This window comes from Porites lutea, chromosome 1 (assembly GCF_958299795.1).
Source record: "Porites lutea chromosome 1, jaPorLute2.1, whole genome shotgun sequence".
Classification (NCBI taxonomy): Eukaryota; Metazoa; Cnidaria; class Anthozoa; order Scleractinia; family Poritidae; genus Porites; species Porites lutea.
Genome location: NC_133201.1, coordinates 45,770,732 through 45,787,757, shown reverse-complemented (window position 1 = coordinate 45,787,757; position 17,026 = coordinate 45,770,732). Strand labels below are relative to the sequence as shown.

The 17,026-nt window shown below is 39.1% G+C and overlaps 1 protein-coding gene across 1 annotated transcript in view; it reads right to left on the bottom strand.

Moving 5' to 3' along the window:
• The window catches only part of LOC140952689 (PH-interacting protein-like), a 29,130-nt gene that overhangs the window by 6,610 nt on the left and 5,494 nt on the right, over positions 1–17,026 (bottom strand). The window contains exons 9-35 of the mRNA XM_073402136.1: positions 16,704–16,844; positions 15,991–16,071; positions 15,855–15,883; positions 14,818–14,889; positions 14,493–14,563; positions 14,010–14,110; positions 13,103–13,143; positions 12,665–12,763; positions 12,365–12,416; positions 12,086–12,187; positions 10,788–10,854; positions 10,175–10,242; positions 9,308–9,436; positions 8,644–8,721; positions 8,160–8,388; positions 7,408–7,621; positions 6,828–6,924; positions 6,147–6,382; positions 5,404–5,632; positions 4,626–4,745; positions 3,741–3,848; positions 3,516–3,588; positions 2,814–2,865; positions 2,420–2,502; positions 1,425–1,536; positions 898–959; positions 382–691 (exon numbers count right to left, since the gene is read on the bottom strand). Of these exons, the coding sequence (XP_073258237.1) occupies positions 382–691; positions 898–959; positions 1,425–1,536; positions 2,420–2,502; positions 2,814–2,865; positions 3,516–3,588; positions 3,741–3,848; positions 4,626–4,745; positions 5,404–5,632; positions 6,147–6,382; positions 6,828–6,924; positions 7,408–7,621; positions 8,160–8,388; positions 8,644–8,721; positions 9,308–9,436; positions 10,175–10,242; positions 10,788–10,854; positions 12,086–12,187; positions 12,365–12,416; positions 12,665–12,763; positions 13,103–13,143; positions 14,010–14,110; positions 14,493–14,563; positions 14,818–14,889; positions 15,855–15,883; positions 15,991–16,071; positions 16,704–16,844 (3,056 nt within the window). The remainder of the gene's footprint in view (positions 1–381; positions 692–897; positions 960–1,424; positions 1,537–2,419; positions 2,503–2,813; positions 2,866–3,515; positions 3,589–3,740; positions 3,849–4,625; positions 4,746–5,403; positions 5,633–6,146; positions 6,383–6,827; positions 6,925–7,407; positions 7,622–8,159; positions 8,389–8,643; positions 8,722–9,307; positions 9,437–10,174; positions 10,243–10,787; positions 10,855–12,085; positions 12,188–12,364; positions 12,417–12,664; positions 12,764–13,102; positions 13,144–14,009; positions 14,111–14,492; positions 14,564–14,817; positions 14,890–15,854; positions 15,884–15,990; positions 16,072–16,703; positions 16,845–17,026) is intronic.

The window sequence follows — 17,026 nt, the reverse complement described above, 5'->3', positions numbered from 1 at the left end:
GCCCGTTTCTCGAAAGTCCCGGTGACTTTTCGGGCCCGGAAAGCTGTTTTGTGCTTGTTGTCTTTGCATTCGAGATCAAAGTTTCAATAAATTTGAAAATAACACAATGAAACTATCATTTTACGAAACAAACTGTGGCCTAGCAACTGCGCTACCTATTCAACAGTGTTGGATGTTAAAATTTGTCTTCTGGCCTGAAATGTTTCCTGGCCTCTTGGGGCAAGGGCCCCAGACACGATTCAGATCAGTGGAACCTCCTTTACTCCTTCTCCTCTCTAAAGAAAAAAAAGCAGGTACTGCACTCAAGGTGAATGGATAGCAAGCAGAAAGGAAATATTAATAGGTTTGGTTATCTTTGCAGGCTAATAGAGCAGGTCTTACCGATAATATTTATTTAAGAGCTTTTCTCGCAGGTTGCTCAAGTCAGTAGGATAAGGTACTACAGTCCAATAATCAGGATACGCATGTACATCCACGGGGTAAACAAAAGGACCAGCAAAATTTAGCTGACTCAGGGCCTCGAGTCCCGCAACAAGTCGCTCGGTCATTGCATCTCGTCCTTCACCGAGCCAATCAGAATCTTCCGGTTCATACGCCAGTAAGAGCCGTTCCTCATCGGTCAAGGGTATGTTACTTGTTGCTGCGCCTGAGGCGTCCGTGTCTTGGGCCGAGAGGTCGGGGTTTCCCGGGTCTGACACAGACACAAAAAAAACAAACAGTCAAAACTCTCGTAACATTATCCCCGCGGTCTATCATAGGAAACAAAGGAAAAATAAAAGTAAAATGACTTCCCAACAGTTCAGTTCCTCGCCATCTAAATGCATCTACCCCAACCCAGCAGACTTGAAATTTAATACATGAAGGTACATGAGCAAAGAAATGAAAGCACTTATTCACCTCGTTCTGTGACAGGCTGTAGATCCCAGGGGCTCATTCGCTCTACTTCGCCCGTGTCCCATCTAAAAACACCACACATTGTAAACATTTCAATAGAAAATATATTAGGTCCAGGACTTTACTTAAAGAAATGAGCGGTGCGAGGTTGTATTAGGAAATACTCTTTCAAACAAAAGTGTAAGACACATCGACGTCTGATGAGTTCAAAAGGGAAAACTTGAGGACAAAAAAATGCTTTTCCTGACATGGTTCCTGACAGGTTCGACTTTTGCAATCTTAGAACAATATATGTTGCAGGTCTTGTTCATCAAATGTTGAACACTGTATCATTCAATGTTGAACATAAAATTAGGCCACTCAACATGTTGAACTCTGCTGAACATGTTGGGCTCTATTCCGGTTAAAAAATTCACAAAGACGTCGCCAGTCGTTTATTAAACATTACACAAAGTGTTGGGAGATGTTGAAACGTAAGTCATAAACTTTAGGACTAGCTAAAAGTTTATTTTTTACTTTTAATTTCTTACGTGACAGTGAAGCACTGAAAATGAGATTCCACGAACTCAGTTTGGAAAGGACTTCTATCAGTTATTTCACCGGCCCACCAGGTCTCGTCGATAACACTGCGAAATCGATCACCTGTGAAGACAAAAAACAGTGAAACAACCAACCACCTTACTTTATTCCAAAGCTTACTGATCGTTAGACAAGCAGGATCAAAGAAGCGCGTCCACCTAAAACTTACAACATCAACAGGGAGAGTGGAATGGAAGTTCCAGAAGCATGGATACCCAATAACAGGAGACCAGTGCCGAGGAAAGCAACTCACCGCAACAGCGAGGATAAAAAAGCGCATATCACAGCAGTTGAAAACCAACCATTCACAGAGGAGCATAGTACAGTCAACTCCCGCCTTGCGGACACCTAGCTATAACGGACACCCCAATAATACGGACAACAGCCGGTAAAAACAAATTACAAATCCCCGGTAAAAACAAATTACAGACGTTTGACTGAAATAAATTCCCGCTATTACGGACTCTCGCTAATAAGGACACTAACTCAAGGTCCCTACAGTGTCCGCAATAAAGAGGAGTTGACCGTAATGCGAATTACATGTTATCTGGTGACGCGTGACTACATCGAATGAGAAGAAAGATAATAAAAGGCGTGTCAACAAAGCATACTTATTTTGAATTACAGTGCAAGTTTGCTCGCTTAAAGAGTAAGACTGTGGCAAAGTCCTATAGCATAGTTCTGTTAATTTCAGAAGATAAGCCTCAAACAAATGCCTGTGGTGTTACTCTTGCAAGCCCTCAGGAAGAGTCACGCAACAATGATACACCGTGACACTGCCGTAATCTTGCATACAGCTATACCAGTATTGTCTCAAAGAAGTGTACGCCAAAAGCACCATAGAAAACTCAAAGCACCATAAGTACTACATCAACAACCATGTCAAGATTAAATAACTTTGGATTAAATTCAGGTGTTGTGAAAAATATGTAACCACCCAACCCACCTGGTCTCCAGTTCCTGCTTATTGACTGGTCATATGTTTGTCGCAAAATGAGGAAATCTAACACGTCTGGCATATCATGATATCTGGCAATGAACACAAAATCAAAGGAATATATATTGGAGCCGAGTATCAACAAAAGAGACTACATTAAATGCATCTAATATCAAAAGGTGTCATTATAAGACTTTAGTCACATCTTTGACTATGTCCTCCTCGGGGAACTCCTAAAAGGAAACAGAGTCTTACTTTGACACTACGGTTCCAATTAAAAGGACAAGACAACCGTGCCGACAAGACAACCAGTTTTATAGAAAAAGACTCACAAAGTTGCAACGCGCGCCCGTTTCAACCCGGTCCACGCCAGAAGTTTTGGCTGGCATGCATTTCCACTTACTTTACAGTGAATGTTGCTCCAGTACTGCTTCCGGTTTCGGGATTTATTAACGCTGTGAAAGATAAAACAAGTTAACATTTAGCGGTTCTCAAATGAGTGTTGTAGAATCAAAGCCAAAGTAAATTCTCGAGCCAATCACAGCATGCAGAGACACAAATGAACCAATTAGATTTCAGAGAAAATAAATGTCGCCTCGGCCCAGCGTGGGAAAAGGCGTGTGGTCAAATACTGTGTCCACGATTACAAGCTGTAGTTATCAAAAAAATCTCCCAAATCTCCGCCAGCAAATCTCCATAGCAATTATAGCAACAAACAGTTAACCACTACTTTTGGCTTTCTTTCTATCAGCAAATTATAGAGCGTACCGTACCCTAACATTACCCTTTGTCTCCAAACTACTTTTCTTGCTATTCCGCGTAGCCTGTTATCCCAGTTACTTTGGTAAGTTTTGGCAGATGAGAACTAAACATGAACGCTGGGAAAACGGAAAATTAGATTCCCGAGAAAACTCTAGTGAAGCAAAGACTTTTAAATTCTCTTCTCTAAATCGAGAAACCTTTTTCGGTCACGTAATCAACCAAACGAGCAATGAAAGCCCTTCATAACGGAGTTATTTTTCCAGTTCCTTGACACTAGTTAGACATGGGTCACATACTGACTAAAACAAGGTGGAGCATAGGAGTAGAATATAGTTAATATTACCAAGCTTTAAACAGCACAAGGTTGGTGGGCCGGCTGAGTAATGTAAACTGACAATCCGGCACAGTTCTTCAGCCTGTTTAACACAGAAAAACAATAAATAAATAAATAAATAAAATAATTAAATATACAAGTCAGCAGGACAATAAATTAATTAACTAATACAAGCGGGAAGGATAACGATTGCTTGAGACTAGAAGTGGAGAGAAACAAGCCACACTGACACACCTTTAGTCTAAGTTTGTAGTAACATTGCTTCTTAGGGTTGATATCGTAACACTTTGTAGCCATAACCTCTTTGACGTAAAGTTCATGGCCTTGACGAAGATAATACACCTGCAAAAAAAAAGGGAAGGTAAACTTAAAAATGCACCGCCGTTGTCATGTAAGTAATATCATTGTTTGTGGTTTAACATTTCAAGGTCTTTGAACCAATCACAAGCAAAATGAAATGAATTTTAAAGACTATTCCACCCGCGCTTTCCTGCCCAAACATTTGGCTTCACACTTCCACTTTGAGGTCTCACTAGTTCATTGGTTTGTTTGTCTGTTGTGATTGGTCAAACAAGAGACTTTTATCTGCGCAGGCGCGAAAAGTTCCATTTTTTTGCGCTTTCGTACTTTTCGCAGAACACGTAATTTTCAGCGGCTGAAATTGATAACTCGAACTTCGAATGAGGATCATCCTTCAACAGGTCGTCGGTGTGCCAAGTAATGGACGTTAACATGACAAGAAACTCAAGGTGATGTCAGACAAGCATGTTTCAAATCGCTTACGGCAATTTTTCGGTCGATAAAGCTCTTTTTGTACACACATAACCACAACAAAGATGGCGATCCGGCCACAACAATGTTTCGGAAAGCAGCTATCTTTGTTTACTCATTTGAGCGCGGTAAGGAGACTGAACACTAGCCAATCATTGGTCAAATATACGAGAGAAAACAAACCAATGATTGGTCAAATATACGAGAGGGGAACTGGGCCGAGTTAACTTTTGCAAAGACTTCTGGGATTATTCCTAGAAAAAGGGGAAAAAATTGGCCAATAGCTGACCGGCAAAGTGGCGAATTGAAAACCACTTCATCTGATAGAGGAGCAAGAATGAAGTTTACCTCATCTCCTAATTGCGGCACATAAGGTGATATACGATTGACTGTACACGTCAGCCAATCAGGTGGTTGGTACAAAGTAAGCAGTTCCTGTACTTCATCCACTTTAGGCTTCTTTGATGGCTAAAAACAAGAAACCAAGAATTGTCAGCAAGCCAGAGCATATGTTCTTAGCTTTAAGTCATAACCTTAGCACCGTTTTGCACTCCAACCCCAGTTATGTTTCTCTGTATGATACATGTAGGTGGGTGTTCCACCTATAAGTTATGCTTTTTCAATATTCAAGAAGGTTAGTTAAGACTTAAGAAAATGCAGTCGTTTTTTAGTCCGAGAAAACGGGACTTTCGTGCGCTACTGTAAGCTTGACCTGTTGTAGCAGAAAGGCGTCTGTAGTCACAGTTAAATTTCGGCAAAAAGGCCACATGATAATCTATGTGGGATTCGGTTAGGAAAGGAATTTTCGTGCTTATTTTTCTGCAAGAGTAAAGCTTTATAGCTTTACGTAAGATTTGGACGCACCGACATTCGTTCAATTATCACAACATTGCACCGAGCAAAAAAAGAAGTTGATGACCTAGAAAAATGTAGACTACGAGCAGTCTTTTTTCTTCCTAGGTCCATCGAGCAAAACGCGCGAGAAACGCAAATGACCACGCGCGTGCGTGTGCACTCCCCTCACTAAATCTGAAGAAAAAGAGAGATCGCTCGTAGTCTAGGAGAACTACGTTTAAGTTGATACTCTTTTAACGCAACGAAGATGGCTAACAACGGCGTTACGTACTCGTTTTTTCTTGGTGGGTTTTTTGCTTTTTTTGCTTTCCTTCTTGGCTTTGGACTGGCGTTGAGGTGAACTCGGTCCTGGCTGAGCTGCTGTCTCCGATGACGGTTCTGCTCCTTCCTCGTCAGATGTACTCAGCACTCTACACACCCGACGTGGCCGGCGATTTTCGGTCTGCTGTTGCGTTCTTAGACCTACTTCTTCGGTCCAGTCCGAATATTCGCTTGATTCACTACATATTAATGAAAGAAAAACGTACATTGATGTCTGTTTGGGCATTATAGGAACTTAAGTTAGAAAGTGCTTTGAATTGCACCACAGAGTAAACTCAGTAAAGTACTACTCAGCATCTTTCATTGGAATAACTTTCGTTAGAACTTGCTCAACACTGTTCTCTTTATGATGCTATTAACATCGACGAGGAAAGGTCTACTACACCGCTGTTCTAAGTGTCTCTTCACGCGAAGTGGCAAGGACCGTTGTGTAACGAAAAAATGAACGGCTGCGTAAGTAGCCTGCGATCAGGGTATTTTGGTTGTTGTTGTAGCAATGGCGTGATCGTAGTTTTGTGCGTTGAAGGCTACTTATTTTCGTGATATTTATGTTTAGTTAATCCTAAAGAGCGGGAGACAGGGGGCGGGGGCATTGTAAAGAGAAATCAGATCCTGGCCATCCTGTTCGTAAACGGCTAAACAGTCGCAAGTTCACAGGTTCAGTTTTTGAGCCTGTATCTTCTCCAAACTCACCTGCTACTTTCAGACCACTCTTCCTCGTCATCCTCCTCTTCAGTGTCACTGGGCGTGGCTGCTGCCTCTTCTTCAGCAGATTCCTCCACATCTAAAGCAGCGGCAGCCCTGGTGGAGTAAGCAGGCCGCCGTGTTCCACGGGAGTGCTGTCCTGCCGTCCGCCGGTTTGAGGTGCGGCGGGCAGCTTGATTAGGCCTTTCTTCTACAGGACGTGTTTCTGGCACTTGAACTGTTATCTGTTCAATAAAGTCACACCAAGATTCAGGGGACGCCTACTTGGGGGAAACAAAGTTTGTTCTCGAAAGAAAGAAGTACCAATGACTCATATTGGAGGAAAGACCCTATCTGGGGAGCAGTTTCTCAAAAGGCCCAATAACTTTTCGGGTCCGTAGCCGAAATCTAAAGGATGAAAGCGCAGGTCCCAGCTAACAAACCAGACAACTTTGATTTGCTGACCGATAGTGTGACCATGTTATCTGCAAAACTATTGAAACAGCTTTCGACACTTTCAAGAAACGGACCCCTCAGGGGAAAGTTGTCCTGATACTGCCCCCTGGATGAAAGCTCCACTGCATAATCTTTGTACCAGTTCTGTCTTGATTTGGCGCGTACGTCACTCAATTCTTTTTTCAGTACAGTTGAATGATCCATGTAATGACAATTTTGGATACTGGTTCTTACCCTCTTTGATGTTGATGGCAAAGCGCGTCTTTTCTTTTCTCTGAGATAGTGCAGCATTTCTTCTCTACCCAACAGCAGGCGTCTTTCTTCACCACACCTTGGAGTAAGAAAATTAAATCAAATCAAATTATATAAAGATTGAAGGCCACGTCCTCCCCCGACGAATTACAGAACATGTTACAAAGTCATGCCACCTGTTATCGAATTATACGTGTTTGTTTGGGAATTTCTTATTAGTAGCACACTTCTCATGGGTATGGTTTCGTGAGTTTACGATAAGCGTCGTTCCGCCAAAAGTGCTTGAAAAAAGAAATGCAGGAGAAGGAGATGATTTTTTAATCCTAATTTTTAATAAGGTTCGGTGAGTGCAGTAATAAGAAGTATTTTGAAACCTCGAAGTGCTCAGTGACACCTCACATGCCATAATCCGTTTTCCCGGTCAAACAACTATGACTGGAACTTCTCATAAACAACCTCCAAATCTTGGCATTTGGGGTGATTGCCTGTCGAAAAGAATGCTTACAATTTAGTCCTAATATAAAACGCAGCCACAAACTTAATATACTCCATAAGAACTTACTTAGCAACACTGGGTTTCCTAGGAGGCACAATTCTTCTATTTCTCCAGGCAGAAATATCAGCATCAGATACATCCTGAATGACGGGTATGTTACCGTGCACCAATCGCACTCCTTCAACATCCCCCATCTGCCGCATGCCTTGATTACGACTTCCCCCCGGGCTCTGCAGAGGAGGTACTGGGCCCTGGCCATGGGGAGGTGGGGACTGAAGAGCTGCGAATATATTGGAGAGATGCACTTAGATATTAGACTACTGTAGGTTGGTGTTGGTTTAAATAGCAGTATGGGCCGGTCTAGGTGGAGGTTACGCCATCGATTTGTATACAGCTTCTCCTCCCCCCACACCGGAAACACACCTTGACACAACAAAGACAATGTCTCACGCGCATACCCCAATTAATGGTAATGCATCAACAAGGAAGATCTGCATCGCTTTGTATACAGCTTCCTGATCTCCTCCCTCCAGAACCAGGTTTGTTACATGGACGAAGCTGTGTCTACTAACACACGATAGGGCTAAACCACTTTGGACATTTTATGAAGTTTCCGAAATTTAGAACTTCGTAACGCTTTTTAACTATATATACGTCATAATTCTCTTACAGAAGGAACAGCGCTTGAGGACCTGGAACTATCCATTGCACAAATATGTGGATCAGTTGCAAAATATTAAAAAAATTCAGCTGCTCGTAGTTACTCCACATTTGTGCAATGGATATGGACATAACAAAAATAGTCTTGAGCGACAAACCTGGTAGGGGGAGTCTGCCGTGAGCCTCAGCAGCTTCAGCAGCTTCTATTTCAGCCAGAAGAGGTGGTACATCCTCCCTAGGGGTGGGGGGTGGCTGAGGTGCTGGCCTGGGTGGGCCGCGCACATTACTGCCATGGCCTGGTACCAAGCGTTGGAAATGGATAGGGTGGGGGTTACCATCCACATCAACCAAGAAAGGAGGCGGCATAAGGTGTGGGTCTGTCTGCGTCTGAAACAAAGTATATGACAATTTAACTAAAAGTCTACTAAAAGTGTGCTGTAAATGATCTTATAGACACCCAGCGAGTTTTTTTTTTTGTTTTAATTTTGGGGATCCAAAACGAGGCGTTTTAGAGAAAGGAGGCGATTATTCTCATAACTGTTACAAGCTCAACAAAACTATCATGCTTTGCGTGAAGAAATATTGCTATTGAAAAATGGCGTAGAATATTAATCACCAGCCCAGTATATGTATAAACAGTACCTGCTCGTCCAGAACATAGTTATTGGAGTCTCTTATGAGAGGTCTGTAGTCCGTGTGGAAAAACTGCTCACTCGGAACCTGTCAGATAATAACAAACACAGTGTATTAGTCTGGATGCGACCTTGCACCATGACAATTACGTCTACTCGAGTTTTGGCTCCAGAAACACGTTACCTTTTGATGTCTTACTTTGCAATGTTGAACGCGCAGAAATGTTTGACGGGAAACTGTTAGGTTAAAAGACGTCATGTGCCCGCGAAGCAGCCAATAACAGAGCAAAAGGTTTGTGAAAATAAAAGCTATGCTACATACAGTACATGTACATGCAGTACAATCAACTCTATATTAACAGCCAACTCTGTTAAGACAAACAACTCCCTTAAACAGACATAACTTATGGACTTTTCACCATGCTGTAAGGTGGAGAGACACAAAAATAGGGTTTATGAACTGAAATGTTGAAATAAAAAAAACCGTAAAAAGATCCAGAAGTTGGTGTTCGAGTGCTCTAACTGTTGAAATTCATTGGAGTGAATTTTTAGAATGAGTAAAAGAAGTAATAACCTGTATTAGTCAGAGTAGTTAGCCCGCATGTGAATCACACAGAAGTAAAAGGCAGATTCTTGAAAGAACATGTAGTAATAAAAAGTACAAAGGTACTTACTCGACTGTATCGGTCACTTGAGCCATATCCAAAGATACAGAGATGTCCATGACTGTCTGTACATGCAAACTTCAGGCCATCAGATGAAAACTTACAATCAAACACAGCTCCATGACCTTGGCCTTCAAGCTAACAAACAACACAAAAATCAAAAATAGAACAGTGGGATAATAGATAAGATGGATTGTTAACAGTTGTTCTCAGTCTATTGAGAAGTTCTTCCAGAAAGTGACGTAACTTGAATATTAGCAAAAACAATTAACTAGTAACAAAAATTAGAATATTAGAGGTTGTTAGTGCTGAATAAAATTTTGAAGAAAAATTCATAATTTAGCGGCTGCTAGACAACAAGTGCATGTAGTCCCTCATTCTCCTCAGGGATACTAGGGGAGGCTAATACTGTACTCAAGCGCATGTGTGAATCCTCTCCTTTCTCACTGGCGGCAGTTTTTACACCCACTCACTCTACTATCCCTGCAGAAAATGACAGACTACTCCAAGTCTAGCCTGCCATTAGATTTTTTTATACATTTTTGTTGCCAACAACCAGGGATATTCACTTAGAAGGGAGCCCAAAAGCTCTCAGCCTTTGGAATCCAGAGAGCCTAGCATAGAATTAATAATTATGCAAACATTAAGATTATCGGTAACCCAGCGATAAAAGTAAGTCATAGGGAGACCACCAGGTGTAGGTTTCGAGCAGTCTCTTATTTTTACTTTGAGACAAGGTAGAATGCAAACCTTTTCGTTCGCTGCACATGGCTCTGAGAAAAAAAGGACGACCACTCACAGTCTACACCAGGTGCTGCTACAATGTACAGAGCAGCAATAAAAATGAAAAGAAGAAACAGAGCAGGGGCAACTTACAGAATTGTAAAAGCTCGTTATTTTCTCTCCAATCCTCAGATCCCATAATATGACATATCCATCATGGCCTAAGGGGAAAACAAATTAAAGCAAGTTATTGATGGAAACAGTTCAATAAGTACAGACAAGTTTAGGGGAGGCAAAGAAGGAAAAAGCGTGTAGAAAGGTTTAAGATGTATTTATCTAGAAAAAATACTTTGTCAGCATTAGGGGTTATCAACTTAAGGCAAGAGATGAGGACAAGTTAATGTCTCGGCTCTCTGTGAGTAAAACTGGCTCGAGGGATCAAGTGTATAACTGACTTTCCAAGATAAGGGTTATAACAATAATGTTTTTATTCCTGGCTCAGTCTCATATTACTTTCATTTTGTCACTAAAAAGTTGGAATAACTTTTCCACAAGCTGACAGTATTCACCATCTCGCATTCTGATAAAGAAAACTTAAGGTTTGCCAAATTATTGTAAATACAGTGTACCTTCGAGTTACTTTTAGGTGTATTTGTTAAACTACACGTACAACCTGTAAAAGATCCAATATTGTACAACATTTTTGGATCATTTTGCATTGGCTTAAAAGGAAAACGTGGCATAATTATTAAGTAATGAAGTGCACCTGCACTAAGAAGTATGCGAGGATCTGTTGGGTGAGCCTCTAAAACAAACACTTCATCTTGGTGTCCCTGAAGTAAAGAGAGAGAACATGTACATCACTGCACTTACTTATTACAGTTTTTTTTTTTTTCATTGCTTTACTCGGAAAATCACTCTAGATGCCTCAGCCAGTTTGACTTGATACAGCAGACCACATTCAGTGGGTATTCACTATTGGACCACAATGCTTGACATCAGTTAAACCACTTAGACGTTCATTATCACACCACATCTCCATGGTAAGATCATGATCATTCATTCAATTTTACAGAAACATGCAATTAGAACAAAAGGAAGGCAGCCAAAATGCTCTGTCTTTGAAATCCAGTGTGTCCACTATGTAAGTTGTGACAAGACTAACTTTTCCTTCTCTCCAAGGGAAAAAGTAAGTTGCACCGAGCCTCTGTTGGAGCCAAGTCCTGAAAATCTGTAATCACTTTCATTTGAATGGTGTCAAAATAGGTTTGTTTTCTTATTCCAAAAACAGAACTACTTTACAACAGCCATTGATTTCACTCTGAGAGATAAGGAATGTACATCACCTTTAAGTCCCATTTAAGGTGGCTGAACACAGTTTTGCGAGTGGTCAGCGGTAACTCGCGCAACGGCGCGTGTTTTAAATTAGACAAACAAACATGGCGGCAAAAAAAGGAATGGTACACATGCACAGAAGACAATTTCTCAAAATCTGCTCATTAAAATTTTGTGATATTTGGCAGAATTTTTACTTTTATCATACTTTCAATAATAAGAACTTTAAAATGGAAGTTCTACAGACGAATTTTGTGACACATTTAATAATTACAGTACAATCATATTATTGATATATCTAAAAACCTGTTTGTTAAAATTCAGTCAAATAAGTTTCAGATGGTAATGATTAATTATAGTAAGCTGTGTGCAAGTTTATAGGAAAATCTGATAAGCGAATTTTATGTAAACTGAGCAAACGTGAAATTTTAAGGTTGCATTCAATCGTTCATGTTGCCATGGAAACTTCAAAAACGTCACATTTTACCTGTCAGTCAAAATCTGTCATCAGTATATTTTTCACCTGCCAAGTTTCAGCTTGTGAGCTGCAACCTTTCTCTTGCCATGATTTGGCAAATGACATTATACTCACAAACTGCCATAACTGTGTTCAGCCACCTTAAAATACTAAAACATGTACATCCTCACGTGACACCAGAATCTAGTACTGAACTTTTTTCTCCTTTTTTTTATACTTCTAATACAGAAGTGAACAACAATAAAACTTACAGAAAGTACAAGTGAAAGATTTCCAGTAGCAGCTTCCCAAACCTTCAAAGTGTTGTCATTGACAGCAGTGATAACATGCTGGTCCCAAAGATCCCAACCAACCTTTCAGGACAGTTAAAATAGTCAAAATTAATTCTCAACAACATTATTTCTTAATCAGAAAACAATATAATTAACCACGGCATAATTCTCTTGATGCTTTACTGCCAAGTCACCCTCAGTGTGATCACCAAAGAAAAAATTCCAGTGTCATTTGCAAAAAACTTGCAAAAATCTCACCATGGTCACTCTTGGTTTTAGAGCTCTAACAGATTCCTCCACTAACGGCGAACTGAAACAAGGAGTTGAAAATACAGGCAAAAAATGAAACATAAGGTGACAGTATTAAAATCCTTGCTATCACTGAAAAATTTTAATTTGCATTTCAAACGAAACCTACTACAGTTTATTACAATATGTACACAGAATAAAATATACGTAAATGAAAAGGTACTGCATTGAAACACAAACAAACAAGTATATGATAATGATTGTACATGCTATCTTTATGCTTCACTTTGTTGAATACCATGACCTTACCCAGGAAGTCGTTTGCTGACATCAACCAAAATATGTTTCCACGCAGATCTGTGAAAATACCAGATCCTTGCAGTGCCATCTCTTGAACCACTGAGGAACCTAATAAACCATAAAATAAAATGAAAAAAAAAAACAGTAAGAATCAAATACACTTGTATATTATTAGTTTCTACCAATAATATGCAAGTCCATATAAATACATGAATGTATTCATGCTCCCTTTCTCTCAAATTTCCAAGAAAACTGATGTCAAAATAGTAATAGATCACAGTGTACTACACAACTGTCACTAAGATTTCAAGTTGCCATGCAAACAACACTTAGGCATTGTTGATGTCTTTTTTGTCTATTTTCCTCTGGAAGTTACATATAGCCTGGAAGTCAAGTTCAGAGTAGCTTGGGGGACAGCCTTGTACTACTCATTAACTAAATTTATACCTGTCTCCCTTGTGGCTAAATTGGATACTATCCACATGATCCTAAAAGACAAAATAGTGAAAAAAAAGTAATCTACAGGCTGTAAATTAAAAGGTTCTCAAATTTCATGTTTGTGATATCAGAATAATATTATTATTGATGATGTCACAAAAATGGCTTTTTTAGTCAAGGAAAGAAGCACAATCTGAACACAAAGGAATTCATTTGACAAGGTTGTGCACTGAGGAAAATTGAAGGTGGCCCATTGCTCTGAACCCGTAAAATCCAGAGTGCCCAGCAGGACCACCAGACTCTGCTTGAGCACAGCCTTGTTTGAGGAAAAGGAATACTAAAAATGTCTCCAATAGTTTAAGAGATATTGACAACATTAAATGTAGATTTTCAAAAATGCTTTTGACGAAAAAATAAAAACTCATTAATTTATGACCATTTTGAATCCCATTTTCCTCCAGCATGTCATTCACCTCAACACCAGTGAACCTGTCAAATTGCAAGGCATTCTACATGTACACAATAGGTACACAGCAGGTACAGTGTATGAACTTGATGCTCCCTGGAAGTCTCCCTTTTAGTATGTTTCTTGGTTTTTTAAGAACTATCATTTGCTTGCTTTTGTTTTATTGGTGTGGGTATTGTTCCTTGTCTTTTCAATCTTTTGCATTTCATCGTTTGGTGACCGCAACTGTCCACAACAGCAAAATACTACCACTTTTAGCACAGTGCCTGAAGCATCTCACTTAAGGGTAGATGGCTGTCTTTTCTTAGGCCTGGGGTGCTCATACTTTGCACCCAGAAAGCATTATGCACTGTTACGAGCGGAGGACAGGTTCATTATTATGAACAGATCACTTGGAGCTACACACTATACATGCCGAGGGAGCAAATACATCAACACAAGTCTACTTACATTATGGACATCTAACTCAGCAATTCTTTCAGGGGGTCCTGGGGTCATCTGGTAGATTCTGATAATATGATCAGTGCTGCCTGACACTAAGAAACTCCCTCCTGTAAATCACAAGAATTAATTTTACATTCCATTATAAAATGTACTGTCAGGTAAACTGTACCAGCACCACATGTACAATGTACATTATCAAGCCAAGCCAATTAATTATTATATTTTATTCTAAACAAGTTTACAGCTGCATTTTAATTCAATTCATATCACTGAAGAATCTGCACCGCTGAATCAATGAAGGAGTGAGTTGAGTGCATCAAACTTTTCCTCTCAGAGCAAGGCCAAAGTACATGTTATGTGTCTGACCTTTTGAATCTCCTTATAGTTACCAATTTACCTTTATAATGCACAAAAACTCAATACATACACCAGTTGAAATCTAATGCTAGCATACATGTACTCGGCCTTATTACAGAATTTTTTTCTGACCTGGACTGAAAGATGAGCACACCATCTGGGTACCAGGACGTGACTTCTCAATAAACCTTATGGGCTTGGGTCTGAAGTAAAAATGTTGACACTCTTTCAGTACAAAAAAAAAACCAAACGTAAACCTTGTACAGTATCAGAGTTATGTTATTCTGAAATAAAACTATTTTCCAAGGTAAAGGGTGAAATCCACCATTGATTTCATTTTTTACATTAAGAGAGACACTCAGTTGTTGGGTACTCACATGTAATATTTTACTTGCTGTCTTAAGCACCAATAAATTATGCTGTATTTACATGTACATGTACAAGTACATGTACTTACTCAAATTTAAGGGTGGATAAATCCCACTTCCAAAAACAAACTGTTCCATCACCACCAGTAGAGACCAAATATCTAAGAAAGGACAAAGCATGCAGTCATTGCAATTATATTCTAATAAACTGACATGTGTAGGTTTTCTGAGTGGCTTGAGCCCCTCAATGTACCACAAGATAAATGGAAGTTGGCTGGTTTGCCTAATATATAAATGAAGTTGTGTTAAATGAAAATTAAACAATTTCGCAAACATCTAAGCAATAAAAAAATATATTTATTAATAGGCTGTATTTTAAAGTTCTAATAAAGCTGCATATTACCATCTCACAAATGTCAGGCGTATATGAAAATAATTAAGTACCAAAGCAACACAAACATTGGTAATAGGATGTATTGATTACTGTAACAGTATTCTATGTCATGGTCTTCTGTCCATATATTTATACAACAAAACTTCAATGCCTTCAGAACTCTGCAGCAAGATTGATTTCTAATATACCTTTACTGTAGATTTTCACACATCACTCCACTTTTATATTTATTACACTGGCTTCCAGTTAAATTTAGGATAAAATTCACAATTATGATAATTACATTTAAAGCAATATATGCACTTGCTCCAAGTTACATTTGTGAACTTATTAATATCAAGGAAAGTGGAGGGTATAACTTGAGGTTAAACAAAGGACTCCTCCGATCCTACAAGCTCCAAGGGTTGATACTCATATAAGACTTGGTGAATGTGCCTTCTTGGCTGCAGCACCGAAATTGTGGAACAGATTGTCCATAATATTTGTAACGAGGAAAATTTTAATACTTTTGAAATATTGCTTAAGACATATTTTAAAAAAGCTTTTTATTAGGTTCAATAGATAGTTTGTACATTTTAAATCATGCAGTTTCAACTTTTTATAGTTTTTTTTTTAATATGCTTTAGTAATGTGATAAGCATTTGATCATATGCACATGTAATTTGTGCAATAAAAATAATAAATTTATTATTAATAATAATAAAATATATAATTAATACTTGTAATCATTACCTGGATTCATTTAATGGGGATGGACAGAACTGTTGACAAAAACAAACAAACAATGTGACAGTCAATAAATTACTATTCACACAAATAAAAACGTAATGTCACACTCAAATCACTATAAAGCATTGACATTTAGTACCTGGAGAGAGGTTATCATGCCTGTGTGACCCTGCAGCACTGCTATAGGCTGGGTGGATTTTAAAGACCACACCCGAATCACCTGTAAAATTAAAGACGACAAGCAAATGAATCATTACTAACAATAACAGGAGAACTCAAAAATTACACGGTCATAAACTGTCCACTAAAGCCTGGTTTCCATGTGTCGCCAATATGCGGGATCAGGTATTTTGTACTGTTTCCTACATGTAACCATGCCAGGTTTCTCCCATGGTCAGCAATTTATTGTTCCCTAAATAATTTGAAAACTCAAATTTGCATGTACTGCCGGGGATGTCACAAATCCATGGATAATTGCTTTTGCTTGATTTTCCAACTGCCTACAACTGCCTTGTTAAGCCAGTTAACAAGATTCAATTTATTTATCAGCATGATAATGGCCCAACATCATTATTATACATAAGTCTATAATGTTATTCATGAATTAGGGCTAGGAGACAAAGAAAATTGAGAATCAACCTGTTGATTAAAAAATCTTAATCTTAGGTGTATAATTTTGACCTGTAATATACATGTACATGTAGACAACACAATTAATAATTTAATGGGCTGATCTTTCTGTCTGTAGGAATCTGAGCCAAACTGGGCCAAAAATTATGGAATTCAACCACTAGTTTATACACTTTCAACTCTGACAAAATTTAACTAAAACTGCTGTATTTAACTCCACACCTTGTCACAGCTTCCAGCAGCTATTAAATTGTTTTCATAATTAACTGCAATATCAGAAATCTCAGCCTGATGCCCTCGCAAAGTTGCCAGAAGACGCCCATCCTCACTGGACCAAATCTTCACCAGGCTGTCATCAGCTCCCTATAAAAAATAACATCAAATCATTTTGAAAGAACAGTGTTAATAAGAACCTAGATTTGTCCAGAAGAGCATACATGTGTAGATCTTATGCAATAAGTTGCTTTTACAGAGAATATTCATTTGGTTCTTACCTTCTTTAAAAAAAGGATGTTGATGAAAGTCCAAAATAATACACTTATATC